The 18286-nt window shown below is 41.3% G+C and overlaps 1 protein-coding gene across 4 annotated transcripts in view; it reads right to left on the bottom strand.

Annotated features, from left to right (window-relative positions):
• ghra (growth hormone receptor a) overlaps positions 1-6683 on the bottom strand; it is a 59274-nt gene extending 52591 nt beyond the window's left edge. For 2 of the 4 annotated variants that reach the window (XM_015972871.3, XM_015972872.3), the window contains exon 1: positions 6543-6683. Coding sequence is in view for 2 of the 4 variants with exons in the window: in XM_070546145.1 (XP_070402246.1) it covers positions 2962-3143 (182 nt within the window). In the remaining 2 variants the exon portion in view is untranslated. Of the gene's footprint in view, positions 1-2961; positions 4221-6542 lie in introns of those variants that run through there. The other 2 variants (XM_070546145.1, XM_070546146.1) reach the window with 1 other exon arrangement.
• Positions 6684-18286: the final 11603 nt, after the last annotated feature.

Genomic DNA, 18286 nt, shown 5'->3' with positions numbered 1-18286 from the left:
TCACTAAACTCCTCTCATTTATCTAAGATTACACTCAGCCTGATGGTCAGAGCTCAAATTCAGAGCCACGGGGCCAAAGAAAGATTAGAGAAAAATGCAAGAACATCTATTACAATCATCTTAATTATTTTGTAACCACTCATCTAATGAGAGGCCAAGCCAACAAGCAGTTTGAGGTCTGAGGAAAGCCAGACAAATCAACTATGATCATGGGATAAAGTCCTCAATGATTGTAATGCCACAAGGCATCTTAAGTGGGTGACGTGCGAGCGTTGGGAAAATAAAATCCAACTGGGAAAAGTGATACTGACACATCCGGAGCGTTTAACGAGCAAAGGAACAGAAAAAATCAGGAGTTTTGTAGAGTGGCCTAAGCACACAGATGGTGCTATTACAAGGGTTACACTGTAAATGTGTGTTTTTACTGCTGAAGTTTGTTAAGTTAAATCTAGGGTTGTCACGGTAACCGGTATAGCGGTAAACCCCGGTAAAAAAGTTGACAATAAAAATAACCGTCCAGTTTTTAAAAAACTATATTATCTCGGTGGGTTTACCGTGGCCGCGGTTTCGGCGCGATGACCCTTACCAGCCACCGTCGCTTCAGCTGAAGTTCCCGCTGCGCGCACACGCACTTTTTAATTTGCAACGGCACCAAAACTTTGAAGCTGAAATAATGGCCGAAGGAGGCGACGGCAGCGCCCAGGACATCCATCAGCCCTCAAAGAAGACTAAATCGGAAGTATGGGCATATTTGGGATTTCTGAAAAATGCTGAGGGACAGTTAATAGAAGACTGCTATCCCGTTTGCAGAACGTGCAGGAAACAAGTGTCTGCAGAAGGCAGCAACACTTCAAATCTCATGGCACATCTGCGTGACCATCACCCACGTCTCCACAGCCAGTGCAAGGTAAGTTAACATTAGCATTTTAGCTTAAATGCATGACGCGAGGACTTTTGGTTGAGGGAGAATGCAACGAGTCACTATATACTGCAGCCGCAGCGTCCTCTGGCAGCATTTAAACCGTGTCACGGACACCCTGTTGCTGGATGAAGCATCTTATTTGTTGATGATGAAGAGAAATATACAATTAGTTCCTTGTCATGGATTTGTTTACTTATTCAATGCCATTTATACTTGAACATTTGGATTTGATTACATAGTGTAGTAGTTATTTTAGTAATTTGTTTAAAGTGGATATTTATTTTAAATACATATTTTTTAAGGTTGACTTGTACAGTGCTCAAGTCAAGTGTGGACTGGAGTTTTAGATTTTCATTTTGATAATGAAGAAAACAAGTATATGAGAAAACAAGTGGTGTTTCTTTGATTTGTTTACATATTGTTTATGTTTTGAATGTTTGGATTTGTATAATTTAAACCTGCACTGACTACTGTAACATGTTCCAGAAAAATAAGCTGTTTGTTCCTTTACTTGTGAAAAGTTGCACTTTTGCTAAGGCTTTGTGTTATTTTAGGTTTAATAAACACTGTTAAACCTTTTCAGAACTATTTCAGTTTGTGTAGAACAGGACTATCAATGCTTTCTGAACATATGCAACACCGTTTAAAAAATACCGCGATAATACCGAAAACCGTGATAATTTTGGTCACAATAACCGTGAGGTTAAATTTTCATACCGTGACAACCCTAGTTAAATCTTTCACAAACTGAAATATATTCAACTCAAAGAACATCCGAGCACACAACAACATAAACATCCAAATTCTAACAATAAAGTAAACACTGTGCAATAATGCTGCTTCAAATATTTCTAAATGTAATGTAATGTTGGTGTAAAAGTTATGATATTTAACATTTTTTTTTCCTTGTAGCTAGACACCTGAACAGCCTCTGTTCAGAGAAACAGAGTTTGCATCCTACAAGACTAATATGCTAACAGCTAGTCAGAGTATAGCCAAGAATAATCTCCAAATCAGGACTGCACGATATTAGGAAAACCTGCGATATTCGATAACAATGATTAATATTGCGATGACGATATTACTTGCGATAAATAAAAACTTAACTCAGGAACAATTAGTAATGAACAAGAAAAGGCAATCAGTGGATCCCGGGAAAAGCAGAATCAGCAGAAAGAGCAGAGCAACGCTAACTCAGGAGCTAACTATCAAAATTAAGTGCGTCCGCCTCGGGGGCGGGCATCTAACCTATGAGAACCCACCCAATTGGCCAAATGGGTGAAGAGCTCTATTTGATTTGTTAAAAAAAAAATCATGCTTCCGTTTGGTTGACAGAATGCATTTTGTGTAGCAAACATTTGAGCTGACCATTCATTACGATATTTATCTGTTCTTTGCGATATGCATATTGTGCATGCTGATATCGCGATAACGATATATTTACGATATATTGTGCAGCCCTACTCCAAATTCTCATTTAATTTCATGCAACTACATTTTATAAACATTTGCACTGCAGTTCATTTTACATGGAATTGATACTTTTCTGTATTTGATTCTGAAAATGACCTCAGCAGAGACTTGAACCATATATATATCAAGGCAATAAAAAAACTGTGCCAAAAAGTCCACAAAATACACCCGATATGCTAATGTTTAATGCATTTGTCACCGTTGTTTTAAATAAGTAAGAATATGCTTGGAGTAGTTATTTTATTCGGTTAGATTTCTGTAGACAAGATTGTAATTATTTATGAATTTTGTACAGAACTTAACTTTAAATTAGGTACACAATTAATTAATGTGAAGACTGACTGGAATGCAACCCTTAAACTGCTTTTAAATTTAGCAAAGTAAGAATTTATGTATTTTTTGTAAACCAGATCGCAAGGAAATAAAAAATAATCGCTTTCAACTTCCAAAAAATGTGTGGACTGTTTTAATTCCTTCAAGAGAAATCAGGCAAATATTTCAAGCATCTTTTTCCTTGCCCACCAGCTTCTTTTTTACAAAAATAAATACAATTTGAACAGACTTACCTTTTTATATACGGTACTTCTATGGAACAGGACACACTCGGTTTGCCTCTCAGACAAAACTCAGGGCCCACCAAGCACGTCTCCTCACAGCTATTGAACTGTGTGATATGTTTCCTAACCTTTATATGCACGTATAGATCTATGTATAAGTAGTTGAGGTGAGCCTCCGTGCACAGATGCATGCATTCAGAAACCCGTGCACGTGTGTTTGTGTGCACTCTCAGTCAGTCGGTCAGACGTGGATGGCTACTGGATGGCTCTAATGTCTCCTACTCCTATTTCATAAGAGTGTGTGGAAAACTCAGAGTCAGCACACTGGCATGAAAAAAGCCTCCGCTGGAAGCAGATCAGGTCACACATCTGCATGTCTGTGGAGACGGAAGGGCGGGCAGGAAAATACAGCGTGTGCCTGCGAATGTGTGCATGCATAGGATGAAGAGTTTAGTGAGCAATCAGGAGTCTGAGTCCAATGAATTGTATTGATTTAAAAAATTGATCTTTGTAGAATAAGCAGAATTTGCAGAATTCTAGCTTTTTTTGCACGCACAGATTATCTAAAACACTAAATAACCTGAATGACACAAAATTATCTGTTAAACCAGGTTAGCACAAGCAATACGTTGACTTGAAGTACAAAAACAAGCCAGTACAATGAGTTTTTGATGGTTCAGACTAAAAACCCACATTAAATGTACAAACTCTGCACAACCTACATGTTATTTAGCCTAAATATAGATGTGTGCAGTAGCGCTAATTTTGTTCCAAAGCTGCTGTTTCTCTCTGCAAGACAAACGCAACCACCCCTGATGGGTAGGTGCACACAGGTGTTTGCTAAATCTAATGGTGTCCAGAGTGCTGCTGAGCTGTCAGAGGGTATAGAACATTGTTGTACTTTTGCTGGAGACAGAAACTGATGGAGCTAATGTCTCCTAAAACTCCTCACCTCATCTACTAAAATATCACATCAGCTGTCAGGTGAGGGTTGCTTTGTGTCCGCTGAGGTTATCAATCTTGGTTGAAATAACTAATAAATACAATTCAGCTGTGTTATGATCAAATTTAAGCAGAAATAATATTGCTAAATCTTCTTATCTGTTGAAATTTAAACTTTTCAAGTCCAGTGTCCCTTTTATGTCTCTTTCCTCTCTCTTGTGTTTTCCGTCCCTTTAGGTTTGTTATTTTTCTAACCATTCCCCTGTCGACTGTGTCTTGTACCACAATGGTTCTGTTTATCAGATTACCTTTATATATCTCCTTGGGGGGGGGGGGGGGGGGGGGGGGGATACTGATTAATCCCTGCTTGGCTAAGCGCTGCCCTGTCCTCCAGGTTTGCGGCTCCACAAACGATTCTCAGGTGGATTCAATCCCTTCAAGCGAGGAGTGGCGGGCGAGGCTCACGCGGGTCAATAGGCAGACCCTATTAATCAATGCCAGATACATGAGAATGGAAGGACAGAACAGAGCCCTGTTCTTCATCCAGATGGAGCAATAATTATTCATTCACACCTACGAGGACAACAAAGATATGAGCTGTTTGATTAAAGCAGTGTAGCTGGCGCTATTTAGTTTAGAACACCCAGAGTTTAAACGTTTCCATGGCAACGCCAGAGGTCTGCTTCAGCTCCTGTTTCTCGACATATTTTGTTAAAGTTTTCATCATTTATGTGTCGTTCTCATGTTCTGTTCCAGAGTCTGGATGGTTTAGAGCAGTGGTCCTCAATAGGCGGCCCATGGGCCATGTGCGGCCCGCGGGCCGCCTCTTTGTGGCCCCCGAACCCCACACGCACACTGCGGTATTTTCAAAAGGATGGCGGATCAGAAGCTGGCAGCGACTTCGGGAGCAAAGTTCAAGTTTAAAAGTAAGTCAACAAATTAAAAATGTTTTTTTTTTTAATCCAAAGAAGTTATGTATGGTTGGTTAGTTGCTTATTAGTTGCAGCTTCGGTGGCTAGCGGGTAGTTACTCGCTTACAAATTTAATTTAACAAATATATGCACAATTTAAGAAGTAAAAAGCTTGTTATGTATTTATATTGAAACTAATACGTATAAAATATAGTGTAATCTCCCGTGTCACGTGACGTTACGTGACCGCCGTGGAAGCTGCGGTCACATGATGCAAGTCTGTTCCATTTAACCTTTGACCAAGGAAGGACAGTGTCCTCGTAAGCAAGGCGCCTGGCCTCGCTAGACATCGTCTCACAAGGCCAGGCGTCTTGACATTGAGTAACACCCCCGGTTTGTTCTCCAGCATGTGTTACCATGGTGAATGGGAGGGGTTTCAGGTTAGCCATGTTCGTAAAACTGATTAAGGAGCCGTTAAACCGGGATTCTCAACAGAAAGCCAGGTTTTGGGAAAATCTCACTTTCTGGAACACCCCCTTGGGTGTTCTTGATGTGTTTGGTTTCCTTTAATAATCAGGTTCTGTTATCTTTCTCCTTTGGCTGCTTCACCCTACTCCTCAGTTAATTAGTCACACCTGCTCATCGTTTATCAGCAATCATCTCACCTGTTCCCCACGTCATTCCCTTCACCTACCAGTTGCATTTATACCCATTTCTGCTCATCTGTTCTTGTTTGCTTCTCTGTTGTAGTTTAATCTTTCTCTGCTCTGTATAGTTTAGTTCCTGTTATTTGCCGTCTGCTCCTGACCTCATTTAGTTATTTAATGAATATTTAGCCTTCTGCATCTGGCTGCCTCCTGAGGCTTCTCTCACCTTCATTTTGGACCTTATGTCAGTATAGAAACTTTTCTAGTGTGAATTTATTAAGACCCTCTATGTGGATCCCCTATAATATAAGAAGGATATTTACTATTAAGTTGCACAACAATAACAAAGTCATTGATGGATAATAAATATTAAAAGAAATGCAGAGTAATAGCTTAATTTTAGCCATGGCTGGAATCCAGTTTCTTGCATGTGATTGCTTCCATTTGAGAGAAAATCAGTTGTGTGATTCTAAGTTAAGCAATCCTGGTTGCATTTTTCTGTGAAGTGTCTCTGCAAAGAATCAGATATTTCTCAGTTTTATTCCGCTGCTTTTCGTGCTTCAGATTTAGTCAAATTGAGTTAAACTTGATGGAAATGATTTGTTTGCGTCGATAAGTTGTGCAAAAATAATCTATTATCCCACGTTCTGTGATGCACAGCAAATTAAGTATAATTAAACTCTCACGGCAAAAATTCATTTTTTTGTGTCCGTTATAAATAATTTCAGCTCAATACAGTCAAATATTTGCACTTTCTGTATAGGGATTAATTATTTAATAAAGCAAATGCAGAAAGTACATCCATCCAACCAGCTCATGAGTCTCTTGCAAACAAACTCCAGCTGCAGCAGAAGTTTTTTCACACAAAAACAGAGTTTTCCAGATATAACCAAGCCTGGTTTCACTAACAAAGTGCATTCGTCAAGCCATGCGTATAAATAAGCGGATGATATATTTTGAAATGAGCTCTAAGTGTAAAAAAAATGTGGCGATTTTTTCCCCCGGAGCTTCGAGTCGTGCGTAAGCGACCCGGAACGTGGAGGTTCGGGTCCTTAACCGTTTCACTCTTTAAAAACACGACTTCACTTACTTCTTGCGAAGTTTCGAGTTGGAAAGAAAACGGCAATAACAGCTCGGTTGGACTTTTTCACAAGTTGGTCATCTGATGGTCAGCAGCAGCGCCAGCACCGACAGCCACGGACCCGCTCCGCTGTGCGTGTCTTCAGCCTGCTCGGACCGTGAGAGACCTCGAGGTTTTCTCATCACCCAGCCCGTAGACGGCCTTTTTTTTATTCTCTTACTTGCAGCTCATCATTTAGCCCCTTTGAGGGGAGATAACGCGCGCTACGTCGCAGGGGCAAAGTATGTGGGGGTGTCTCACGGCAGCGAGGCGCCCTCCTCTGCCGACAGTCCGACTCTGTTGCGCTGTGAGAGGAGCACAGAGGGGACAGTCAAGCCTCCAAAATACCCCCACCCACCCCCCACTGGAAAGGGACAACATTTGGAAAAAGTAGTTTGAAGAGTGGGAATAATTTAGGATGAATAATTTAACTTGGTTCATGTGGCTTCAGTTAATTTTATAGCTCTCCCAATAAGCTGAATTATGGTGTTCCACAGGGCTTGGCCCTGGAGCTCTTGTTGTTTCCCCCAAAGAAGCAGAATTAGGGTGTTCCACAGGGCTTCGTCCTAGAGCGTTCCACAGGGCTTCGTCCTAGAGCTCTTGTTGTTTTACTTAAGGAAGTAGAATGATGGTGTTCCATAGAGCTTGGCCCTGGAGCTCTTGTTTCTCTCAAGGAAGCTGAACTATGCTGTTCCCCAGGGCTTCAACCCTGGAGCTCTTGTTTCTCTCAAGAAAGCTGAATTATGGTGTTCCACAGAGCTTGGCCCTGGAGCTCTTGTTGTTTCCCCCAAAGAAGCAGAATTAGGGTGTTCCACAGGGCTTGGTCCTGGAGCGCTTGTTGTTTCTCTCAAGGAAGCTGAACTATGCTGTTCCACAGGGCTTCACCCTGGGGCTCTTGTTTCTCTCAAGAAAGCTGAATTATGGTGTTCCACAGGGCTTGGTCCTTGAGCGCTTGTTGTTTCCCCCAAAGAAGCAGAATTATGGTGTTCCACGGGGCTTGGTCCTGGAGCTCTTGTTGTTTTTCTCAAGGAAGTAGAATTATGGTGTTCCACAGAGCTTGGCCCTGGAGCTCTTGTTGTTTCCCCCAAAGAAGCAGAATGATGGTGTTCCACGGGGCTTGGTCCTGGAGCTCTTGTTGTTTTTCTCAAGGAAGTAGAATTATGGTGTTCCACAGGGATTGGTCCTGGAGCTCTTGTTTCTCCCAAGGAAGCTGAATTATGGTGTTCCACAGGGCTTAGACCTGGAGCCCTTGTTGTTTCATATGCTGCCTCTTTTGCACATTTTAAAATGTCGCCTACCTCTGTTACGCAGATAATAATTAAATGTTTGATTTTATTTATTCTAAAGGGATAGCACATATTAACGAGGATATTTAAAGTGACAGTGTGTAGTTTCCCTGGCGATGGGGGGGGGGGGGGGGCATACATACCTAAGTAAATGCAAGCAAGTATTACTTTTGTGTTCAAGTAACACCTTACCAATGGCTGTCCATTAGGGTAAAAAATCCCTGGAAGTGCAACCTCCAGCAAAATAACAAGAACATCAGGTTCCCTTTCATCACTGGCAATGAGTGAAGTGGTAAATATGTAAAATAACGTTTATTAATGGTGAAAGTTTTACAAACATTTGTTACAAACCAGTAAATTTATTTTGTCCTCACGGGCTTCTGTAGAAGGAAATATGGCATCCAATATGGTGTCGCTCGGAGACACAGGGTGTGTCCGAATCCACGGGAAGGATGCTTGTAAGAGTGCGATGACGTCACAGCGCAGCGACGAGTACTGTCCGAATTCCAAGAATACTCATTCTCGCGTCCTCAAATGCGGCCTCGCTCCGCCCACATTTCGAGGACGGGTCTGTTGTATCCTCACAGAACAAGGCTATCCCAGCATGCTTTGCACGCCGGCTGTGGATTTTCAGCAGGAAGACAAAATGGGGAGAGCTACGAAGTTTTAAACGTAAGTTTGTTAAAAACTAGCCGTAGAAACCTAAAAAGCTTAAAGCGGTTCAGTTTATAGACATTTTTCGTTTGTATATTTGTTTTTTAAATTACATTTTAGGCAGAAATCAGCCAGAACGAGTTTGTATCGCGGGTCCCAGTTATTCCTGTGTGTGTGTGTGTGTAGCGAATTAAACTTAAATGATATTTGAACTAGTGATGGGAATTCTGGCTCTTTTTAGAGAGCCGGTTCTCTTGGCTCAGCTCACCAAAAAAAGCCGGTTCTTTTGGCTCCCAAGTGGCTCCTCAGATGTTCTGTTGCGTAGAGTACATTTATAACCAAAATAATGCTAAACTATGTGTAACATAATTTACTAATGTAAAAAAAAGCAATATATCAAATATTTATCATTTCTATGGATTTAATAACTGAACACTTTAAGAAATCTCCACTTTCCGACTGCTGGCGCTCATTTTCTCACCGTCTTCGTCGCACTCTCCGCTCTCTCGCTCGCCTTTTTCCTCCTCCTCATTCCCTCTAGTCTCCCTCCACCCGCATGTGCTCTGCTGTGTGTCTGAGTCTGATCCTCCCTCTTCCCCGCCCCTACTGCTCTGTGTGTGGACAGTCTGGACACACAGTTAGACATGTTGGCCAATCGCCTGTAGCTTTCACCAAGGCGGGGGGGAGGGGGGAGGGGACGGCTCCCAATGACAAGCCGGCTCCCGTCGTTCACTTCAAAGAGCCGCCTCTTAGAGCCGGTTCGTTCGCGACCGACACATCACTAATTTGAACACATTTATTAAAACAAATACTAACTGATAACTCTTTCTGGTCATTGATTTAATCACCAATTTTATTAGATGTTTTTTGAACATGTTACATGAACAGAAAATGAAAAGATGGTAAGGAGACAAGATTATTTATAATACGTTTAACTTATTTACAGATCAAAACCAGTATGGACCAGTTATGTACGGTTAAAGCAGAATTAACCTGAGTGACTCTTCCTGGATCATTTATTTAAACTGAGTGAGCAGGAAGTCTTTAACAGTGCAGCTGGATCTGCTGCAGGAAGATCCAGACGTGGATGGAGGGCTGGAGCAGACCCGTGGCTGGACGTTTCTGGTCAGAGGAACATCATACAGGACGGTCTGCAGAGAGAGCTTTGGGACGCTTCCTCTCACTGTCCACTCCATCGTCCATCTACAGGGCCTGCTGGGCTGGCTCAGACGACGCCTGTTACATCTCTGTGAATGACTTGCCTGTTAACAGCAGTGGTGGTCTGCTGGTACCTCCTCCAGGACAGAGCACCACTGACCTCCTCCACACACATCTTCCTCACGCTCATCCTGCAGACCCACAACTTCACCAGCACAGAGGCAGATGTGCAGCACAGTGCATGCTGACCTGTAATAGATTAAGCTTTTTTAATAGAAAAATGTAAAACAAACATAACCTGCAGTACACTGGTTCTGTTCAGTTTAAAGAAAAGCAGCAGGGAAAACTACAGAGAATTTACATTTTTAAGACAGATCTGATCATTATTAGGCTTAAGTTGAATAAAAAAATGCACACTGAAAACAATTCAATGCTATTTTATTTAAAAGCCTGTTTTTAAAGCATTTTACCCCCATTTGATGCAAAATAAGTTCTAAGGTCCAATATACATTAGAAAACATCCTACTGCATTCAACATTTATAATGCATTTGGTTTATATTAATAATACTCTGTAGAAATGTGTATGTTTAACAAGTTCATTCTGTAGCTTAAAACATACATGAAACCATCTAAAGTTAACAAGTAAGTCCTGAAAGCTTCTAGAATAAACAAAATTACTTTAGCTGAAAACGGTTGTGAACAAACGCTGCTGATGGACGTGAAGCTGCTGTAGCTCCTTAATATTCCTGCTCCATTTTCGCTAGCTTTAGCATTTTTCCTTTGCGCGTAGCTGCCGCCACGGCTGTGACGGGACCTACGGGCCACCGTAGAGGTGAGGGCTAGACTGTCCGAATTCAGAGCCGCTGGGTTTTGGTTTTAGCGGTCTTCAAGGACCCGGCCTTGCTAGACCGGCAAGGACCCGTACTCGTAAGCATCCTTCCCGTGGATTCGGACACACCCTTAGACCCGCTCCCATGTATTTTAGAACAGCTTTCTATGCTTATATATTATGAAACTGCCAATATTTTTCATCAACTGGGCATCTCTTAATTCAACTACAACATCATTTTGATGGATATTTCCGGAGGGTAATGGTAAAAACTATACATTGTCACTTTAATACTAAATATGCTGGATTTAGCAAGAAGCTAGCTTTCATCTGTAGTCCCCTCGACACACATATACAGTACAACATGGATTAAATATAATATGACACAAAACAAAATTAAAGCAAGATCAACTAATTACACTAAATCAAGACTAAAAAACAAAACAGCCAACTAAAATTATTCTCGCAGTTGAAATGGACAAAAAAAATAAATTAAAAAAACTAACATGATCCATCATCTTAACCTTAAGGAATTAAAAATAGCTATTAAACTCAAGATAATTAATGACAGCACATTGACCAGCCATGCATTTAGACTGGAAAGAGGTGCTGTCTTTTATGGTGGTTGGTAGTTTATTCCACTCACTGCATCCCCTGATCGACAGTGTGTTCTGTGAGAATTTTGTTTTTTTAGAATTAATCACGCAGTCCCCTGTAATCGTCAACCTAGTCTCTTTTAAGCCTGCTGAAATCTCCAAACTGAACGTGCTATTAAACAGTTTTGGCTGTGTGAAAACCTGCATGATGAATTTTTTTTATTATCATTATTTTTACAACTGAAAGAGGATAAAACTGAAATCCTCTTTTGCTCACCTGAGAAGCTCAGCGCAGTTAGTGAGACACGAAGTCCATTAGCCTCTTATGTTAGGCCAACCATTAGGAGTGTTGAAGTCAGTTAACTGCTTGTTTACCTTGGATAACCATGTTTTCTCACACTTGCTTTGCTCATTTACGGAACAATGCAAAACTGCATAATTTTGTCTCCAAACCAGAATTGGAAGTTGTGGGCTTTTGTCTCCTCCAACCATGACTATTGTAACTCTTTGTTTTCCTGTCTGAATTCTGCCTCTCTGGACCATCTACAGGTTTTTTCAAAATGCTTTTTACACAAACTCCCAAGTTCTCTAATGCCATGCATCTAAAGGTGCCGTTTGTAAGAATATATATAGAATTCTACAGTGAGGAAATCCCAAAAGAGTCTAATGTTTCATTTTGGTAGGACTATTATCCTGAAACATATTTCATATCCAAATGGCTGTGGTAATTGTCAGTTTTTCTCCTTTCAAAACAAAGGAAAGAGGGACATAACTACTGTTTAACATCAGTGAGCGTGGGGTTGCCGTGTCTCCTGCGAGCTAATACTGCGGCACCGACAATTGTAATTTAAACGTAACTCCACCCCTAGTCAAGATTTGAAAAATGCTATGCAAGTGGGCATTGTCAGGAGGCACTGAGTGGCATGGCCAAGTGTGGGGAATTTCCGTTTCGGGAGGGAGGGGGAGGGGGAGTGGGAGGAGACTGTACCGATGGCGTGAAATTGTTCCAGCCCCAGTCAATCACAACTTTGAAATGCAGTAGCCACAGTTCTGCCATAGAGCTCCGGGAGTTGACTTCACTTCTCCTGGCATGCAACAGTTCAAATCGAAACGGCGCCATATTGGCAGGCAGAAGCCCGCAGCTGGGCTATTTGTTAATGTCAGAAAACTCAATCAAACGGGAAATATGGTAGATTCCTGTTGGGCCCCAGGATGCAGAACAGATGTGGACGACATACGGAATGAGCCATCTACAGGATTCCCCAAGATCCGGAACGCCGCAAACGTTGGATCATTGTAATAAAACGCTCTAGTGACCGTGCTAAAATGAAACTGTGGGATCCTGAGAGTAAAGGTTTTTGCTTATGCAGCGACCGCTTCATATCAGGTACTTAAACCAACGTTTCCTCAACTGTGTATGGTATTTATTTTAAATGCTTTTATTACGATTCTTAGTGGGCTTCCTAAACTTATTTTGGCGTGGCTTTTTCTGTCTTATTACTCACAGCAACAAGTAAACGTCACGTAAAACGTTGCCTCGTGAGTTCTGCGTGCTGCCCTTTACGTGTTTTATGATCACAGCAATTAACCGGCTAAGCTGTATTTAATTTTTAAGCAATGGTTGATCAATTGTCAGATCACACATAAAAAGCACTTTGGATTGCTATTATCTGTCTCAGTTCTCAGACAGATCCTGAGACGCTCCTGCCTGACATATTTATTTTATTCACGGAAAAAAATCAGACTAGTGATTTCTCTTGGCGTTCAGTTTATACATTTAAACGGCACAGCACTCTATTTAAACTACTTACATGTAAATCTATGTTATTTGTCCATCCGTCCATTTTCATCCGCTTATCCGGAGTCGGTTTGCGGGGGCAGTAGCCTAAGTCGAGAGGCCCAGACTTCCCTCTCCCCAGCCACTTGGGCCAGCTCCTCCAGGGAAATCCTAAGGCGTTCCCTGGCCAGGTCCGGTAAGAAGTCCGCTCCAACAGCTTTTGGCGTTTTTAAAAAGTATCCCAGGGGCACGGTAAGGGTCGGAGATGTTTAATCTATTTAATTTCTGACTATATAAACGATTTATTCAGTTTTAAAGTGTGAAGTAAACTCAGACGGAGTAAAATCCAAGCCGATCCCGTTCATTTTGTTTACCTTTGTTGCCTGCCAACATGGCGTCTACTCTCTGAGAGTCACGCGACGTCCGGAGCTCTATAGGAGGCAGCACTAAGACGTTTTTAGACCTAGATTCTCGATTATTTGATCAAGTTTACTTAAACATGTCAAAAAATGCACAGAAACAGAAAGATTACATTTGTAAAGACCCAGTTATAGTTTATAAGCAAGAAAAAGTTATTTGGGGGTTTAGTTACACTTTAGCCGGCTGGGAAAAGCTCCAGAGTTGTTTAAAATGGTTGCAGTAACCAAATTTTACCACAGGATGTCATTTTTACTACACTTCTACATAATGCACCTTTAAGCTTCATTGGCTTCCCATCCAGAGCAAACTATGAAATCTTGCTTCTGACATATAGAGCCTTGAGCAAGCAAGCCCTGAGGTACATTGCAGACCTCCTGACCCATTTTGTCCCGAAGAGGTTGTTGAGATTGGGAGACCAGGGCCTTTTGGTTGTATCTTGAACTACACTGAAAACTAAAAGCCAGTGTGCGTTCTTGTCAGTTGCTCCATGTCTCTGGAATGCCCTTCCAGCACCTCTGACGTCTGCAGACTTGGTGAATATGTTTAAAATGCATCCCAAACTGCGTATTTTTAAAAATGAATTTTAAGTGATTGTTTTTACACTCATGCACAATCTACTATTGTGTATGTTCATGTTTGTGACGTCTGTCTTGAGAGGTGCTTTATAAATAAAATATGACTCTTTTTTTCACTTTTAAATTCATTTTCTACCAGCCACTTAAGTCAGTTACATCCAAAAAAGCCTAAATTCTTTCAAATGTTTTCTTCAGTTTTAATCAGTTTAAACATTGGGAATTGCAGCTGGAACATAGTTTTATCTCGACAAACATTCCAAAGGATGACCCTATACCAGTCAGTTTGAATGCAAATAAACTTGACAGACTTTGAGGACTCACGTGGAGTGTCCAGTGGAGATGTGACGCTGTGAGAGGCTGTGTTCAATAAGTTTCATACCCCTGAACCATCGGTCAGCACGGATGTCCTGCCCAAACACGTGAGGAATTTTTTTTTCACAAGGGAAAAGAGAAAAGACCAATTCTTGCAGCTGTTGTTGCTGGTTTGCACTTTTTTGTGTGTGCATAAATGACATTTATCTCCAAGCCTGTGGTTGTTTTTCTTGTCAAATCAGACTTCCAGTCAATCTTTTCAGAACAGATTTATCAGTTTGAACAAAAGAATTGATGTTTCTGTGGAAGCTAAAGCAACTGAGGTAGTCTATAACTTTTCAGAGTTGTCTTTTGATCTCTCATCCCTTTGCCCCCTCCCAGCAGCACTGACATAATTTGTGATGTGGGAAGACATTCAAATGGCCTATCTGCACCGAGAGCTCCGTATTCCTGCCTGTCGCCTTCTCATTTACAAGGTCCACAAGTTACGACTTGGATTTTTCAATTTGCGCATCTGCAGTAGAAGTCTGAAAGAAAGAAAGTAAACGAGACAGCAGCACTACTCTCTCAAACAGCATAAATCCTGTAAGCTATAAAGGGAAAAGCTGAAACTTAAATGCATTTTTGAGATTTGCGCGATCATTCAACAATGCTCACTTCATTTTGTTTGACTTTCAACTTGATCATAATAAATGTACAGCAGAGAAACACCGTAAATGGCTGCAGGAGCTTGTTTATTAGTGAGTTATGTGACAAACAGCTCTGGTTTCTGCAGCACGGGGGCCCAGAGAAGCAGTTCCCTGAATCATGTGGACTTATGTTATTGAATGTGACAAGAGAACAATGCACCTGACTTATAGACTGATGCCGCTGCGAGTTCTCTGAAAGGTTCGGAGCTGGGTTCACTCCCCTATTCGGTGAAGCTGCTGCATCAACGGGTTGTAAGTTATAAATTTCACCTCAGATCTATTTGTTTTTACATATAAACTTTGGAAATGATTCATTTTTAAATGTTTTTTGTTTTGTGTGTGTGTGTGTGACCTGACCGCGATGCAGCAGACAACACAAATCGCAGCCCTATTATTGCTTTTCGGCCAAATGCATGCTTTTTCTGCAGCAATGTAATTTGTGCCTGGTTGTCTGCGTCTGTTTCTGTATAACAAAAGAGTGTCCTTTTTCTCAACCCCATCAAGTCACCTGTAATGCATTTAGTACAGTTTCACATTGCAGTGTGACAATTTACATCTGTGTCAAGCTCTTGCTCCCTATTTGATTAGGTGAAAAGGGCAGAGAAGGCGCCACACACACACACACACGCACGCACGCACGCACGCACACACACACACACACACACACACAAACAGCAAAAATAAAGATGGATCGTGTGCTTCATGTTCCATATCTTCTTTATTACAAAGCTGCTGACAGGCTCAAAGTGATAAACAAATAATTCACTATACGTCTGAACTCTAATCCAATATTACAGGCCCTTAACCTGCCATATATATGTCAGCGGGGAGCCGGTGGGGCAGACATGGTGAAGTGGGGAGGAAATTGAAGTGGATTGATAAGATTTCACGGGATGAATAGAATCTACAGAGTATCAGCATGAAAGCCCCGCCATGTGCAAAACAACCCAATTAAGAGGAGCGCTTATCTCAATCAGTGAATGCATCATGCAAATAATGTTTTTTTTTCTAGACCCACTTTAATTCTCAACTGTTACCGTAGAATACCAATCAGCGACTTAACTCTAATGGAAGGAGGAGAAAAGAGACGAAGGACGTGTGGAACACGGAGGTGGTTTTGTGAAAAACAGAAGTTGTAGAGATCGTGCTCTGGCTAGGTTTATCGAGGTAATGACTGTTTTTTTTTGTAAAGCTGTTTGATAATTTTTTATTTAATAATGTAAGTGCAACACAAATTCCACTTTTACTGCTATGTTAAAATCTAATAAATCAATAAATTTAATGTTTTAATGGAAATAAATCAAACTCCCATTGAGTTGGCTGGCCACAAACCATTGTATTTGTGAGAGATGCCAACCCACATCCTAAACTAGGACTTCCAATGACAGGGGAGTGACCAGAGACAAGTATATGGTGCTTTTGTGGGGTTCTCATTAAAAATCCACCCTTTGCATATCTTCTCTGTCAACGAAAGCAGCTAAATGTCCAGTTTGTGGTTTTAGAACAGCACAATGTGTAATTTTAGGCTTTTCTGTAAAACTGTCCTGTATTGGAGACAGAGGCACTTTCTGAGTTGGATAATTCAAATAAAAATAAATAATGCATTAACTAGACTGATGGTGTAGGTGAACTTAAGGCACAGGATGTCCTGATGGGCTTGAATATTGTTTATTAGAGTCTCGGTGGACATGGATGTCTTTCCACAAACGGCTGGTGGTTTGACAGTTGAGTAAACACATCCCACCCCTTGTATTTTTTATTCAACCTTTTCAAAGCACCATTTTCAAGACTTACTTCCACCCATCTAACAAGGACTAATGTGGAAGCGTGGGTAGTTTGGAAAAACATCTAAATAGGCAGAGAATACAAAAATCGGAGGCAATTAATTCACACTGATGGATCATGATCAGTTTGTGGTAAAACACAGAATCTGTTGACTCAGCATCCATAATATTTCTAAAACTGTCCATCTTGAGTCTGCGTACATCCAAAAAAACATCTGTAAGTTGTCCTGGGTCCGTGAAATTGGGGTTCTTCTTCGAAACATCCAGTCCAAGGGGCCCCTTGTGACTGTGGTGGAAGAGAAGAGACAGCTGGAGCCCTGGTACTCATTCACCAGTCTGAAACGTGTCCTGAACCCCTCCCCCACTAAACCCCCACCGTCGTGTGAGGACGTGCACTCACGGCTCACAGCCTGGAAGTTGAGTAAACAGACCTTGGATATAAGTGAGAACCAGAGGTGGATCGCACTGTCCTGGCAATGAACCTATTTTTAGAAAACCCATTTTAGCTCATGTTTTCTTAAACAGGGACACATTACAACTTTTTGTTTCAGTCATAATAATTCCAAGGTGTATGCTGAATATGTTGATGAAGTTCTTTGCACAAAATTCCTCACATAAAACAACTTCTGCATGTTTATTTATGACAGTACCTTCCACAAGGAGCCATTTCAGGACACTGTCACTTTAATAAAACACGCTGGAGCTAGCCACGCCCACCTAACATCACGTGATCACATGGGTCTACATGGTGGACACCAACAGGCGTATTGAATGGAGGGCAAAAACAGCAATAGTGTTTGCTGCAAATCAAACAAGTCCTTTTGATTGCCAGCTGCTGTCCATCCCTGTCTTCTGTCTCCGTCAAAGTTATTTAAAACAAAGAAAGGTTGGGTTTGCCACTGTCGGTTAGTGCAGCCAACCAGTTTACATAGCATACCATTTAACTGTGAAATCAACAAAATAAAAGCCACACACACACACACACACACACACACACACACACACACACACACACACACACACACACACGGTGCCAAAGCTAAACATCATTAGTAACTGTGTTGAGGACTAAAACCAAGACATCCTGTTTACAATGCGCTCATTGAAGTCAGCCTCTCTTAGAAACACACAAATTACATCCAGAGGCAAACACTTAAAAGCTTTATCACAAAAAAATAACCTGAAAAAAAAAAACAATTTCCACTCCACCACATCTCAGGTTAATACACTCAAATGGTACCAGTCGTGGATTTTAATCTAAAACTGTGTGTATTAAAAAAATGACTGTTGAGACTAAAGAACATTTTGATTGGGGTGGGGTGGGGGGGGTGGGGGTGGGGGGGGGGCTCAGTCAGGACGAACATTTGCCGGCAATTTGTGGTTTCCAAGGTGACTAGACAAAAAGAGCGTCAGAGATCATATTATCTTGTCATACCTCACATGATGTCCAAATGATCCAATTGTTGCCATTACCTTGCCTGAACACCACAGTTGAAGGATGAAATGACACAAATGGACATTTTTAAGAGAAAAAACATCACATTTAAGCAGACTAAGGAAGCAGCGTGACAATTTAGGTGCTGCAGTTGCGCTGGAATTTCATGTTATTTTGGAAAACCAGCAGATATAAATA

This window comes from Nothobranchius furzeri, chromosome 17 (genome assembly GCF_043380555.1).
Source record: "Nothobranchius furzeri strain GRZ-AD chromosome 17, NfurGRZ-RIMD1, whole genome shotgun sequence".
Classification (NCBI taxonomy): Eukaryota; Metazoa; Chordata; class Actinopteri; order Cyprinodontiformes; family Nothobranchiidae; genus Nothobranchius; species Nothobranchius furzeri.
This window is presented reverse-complemented; position numbering and strand designations above follow the sequence as displayed.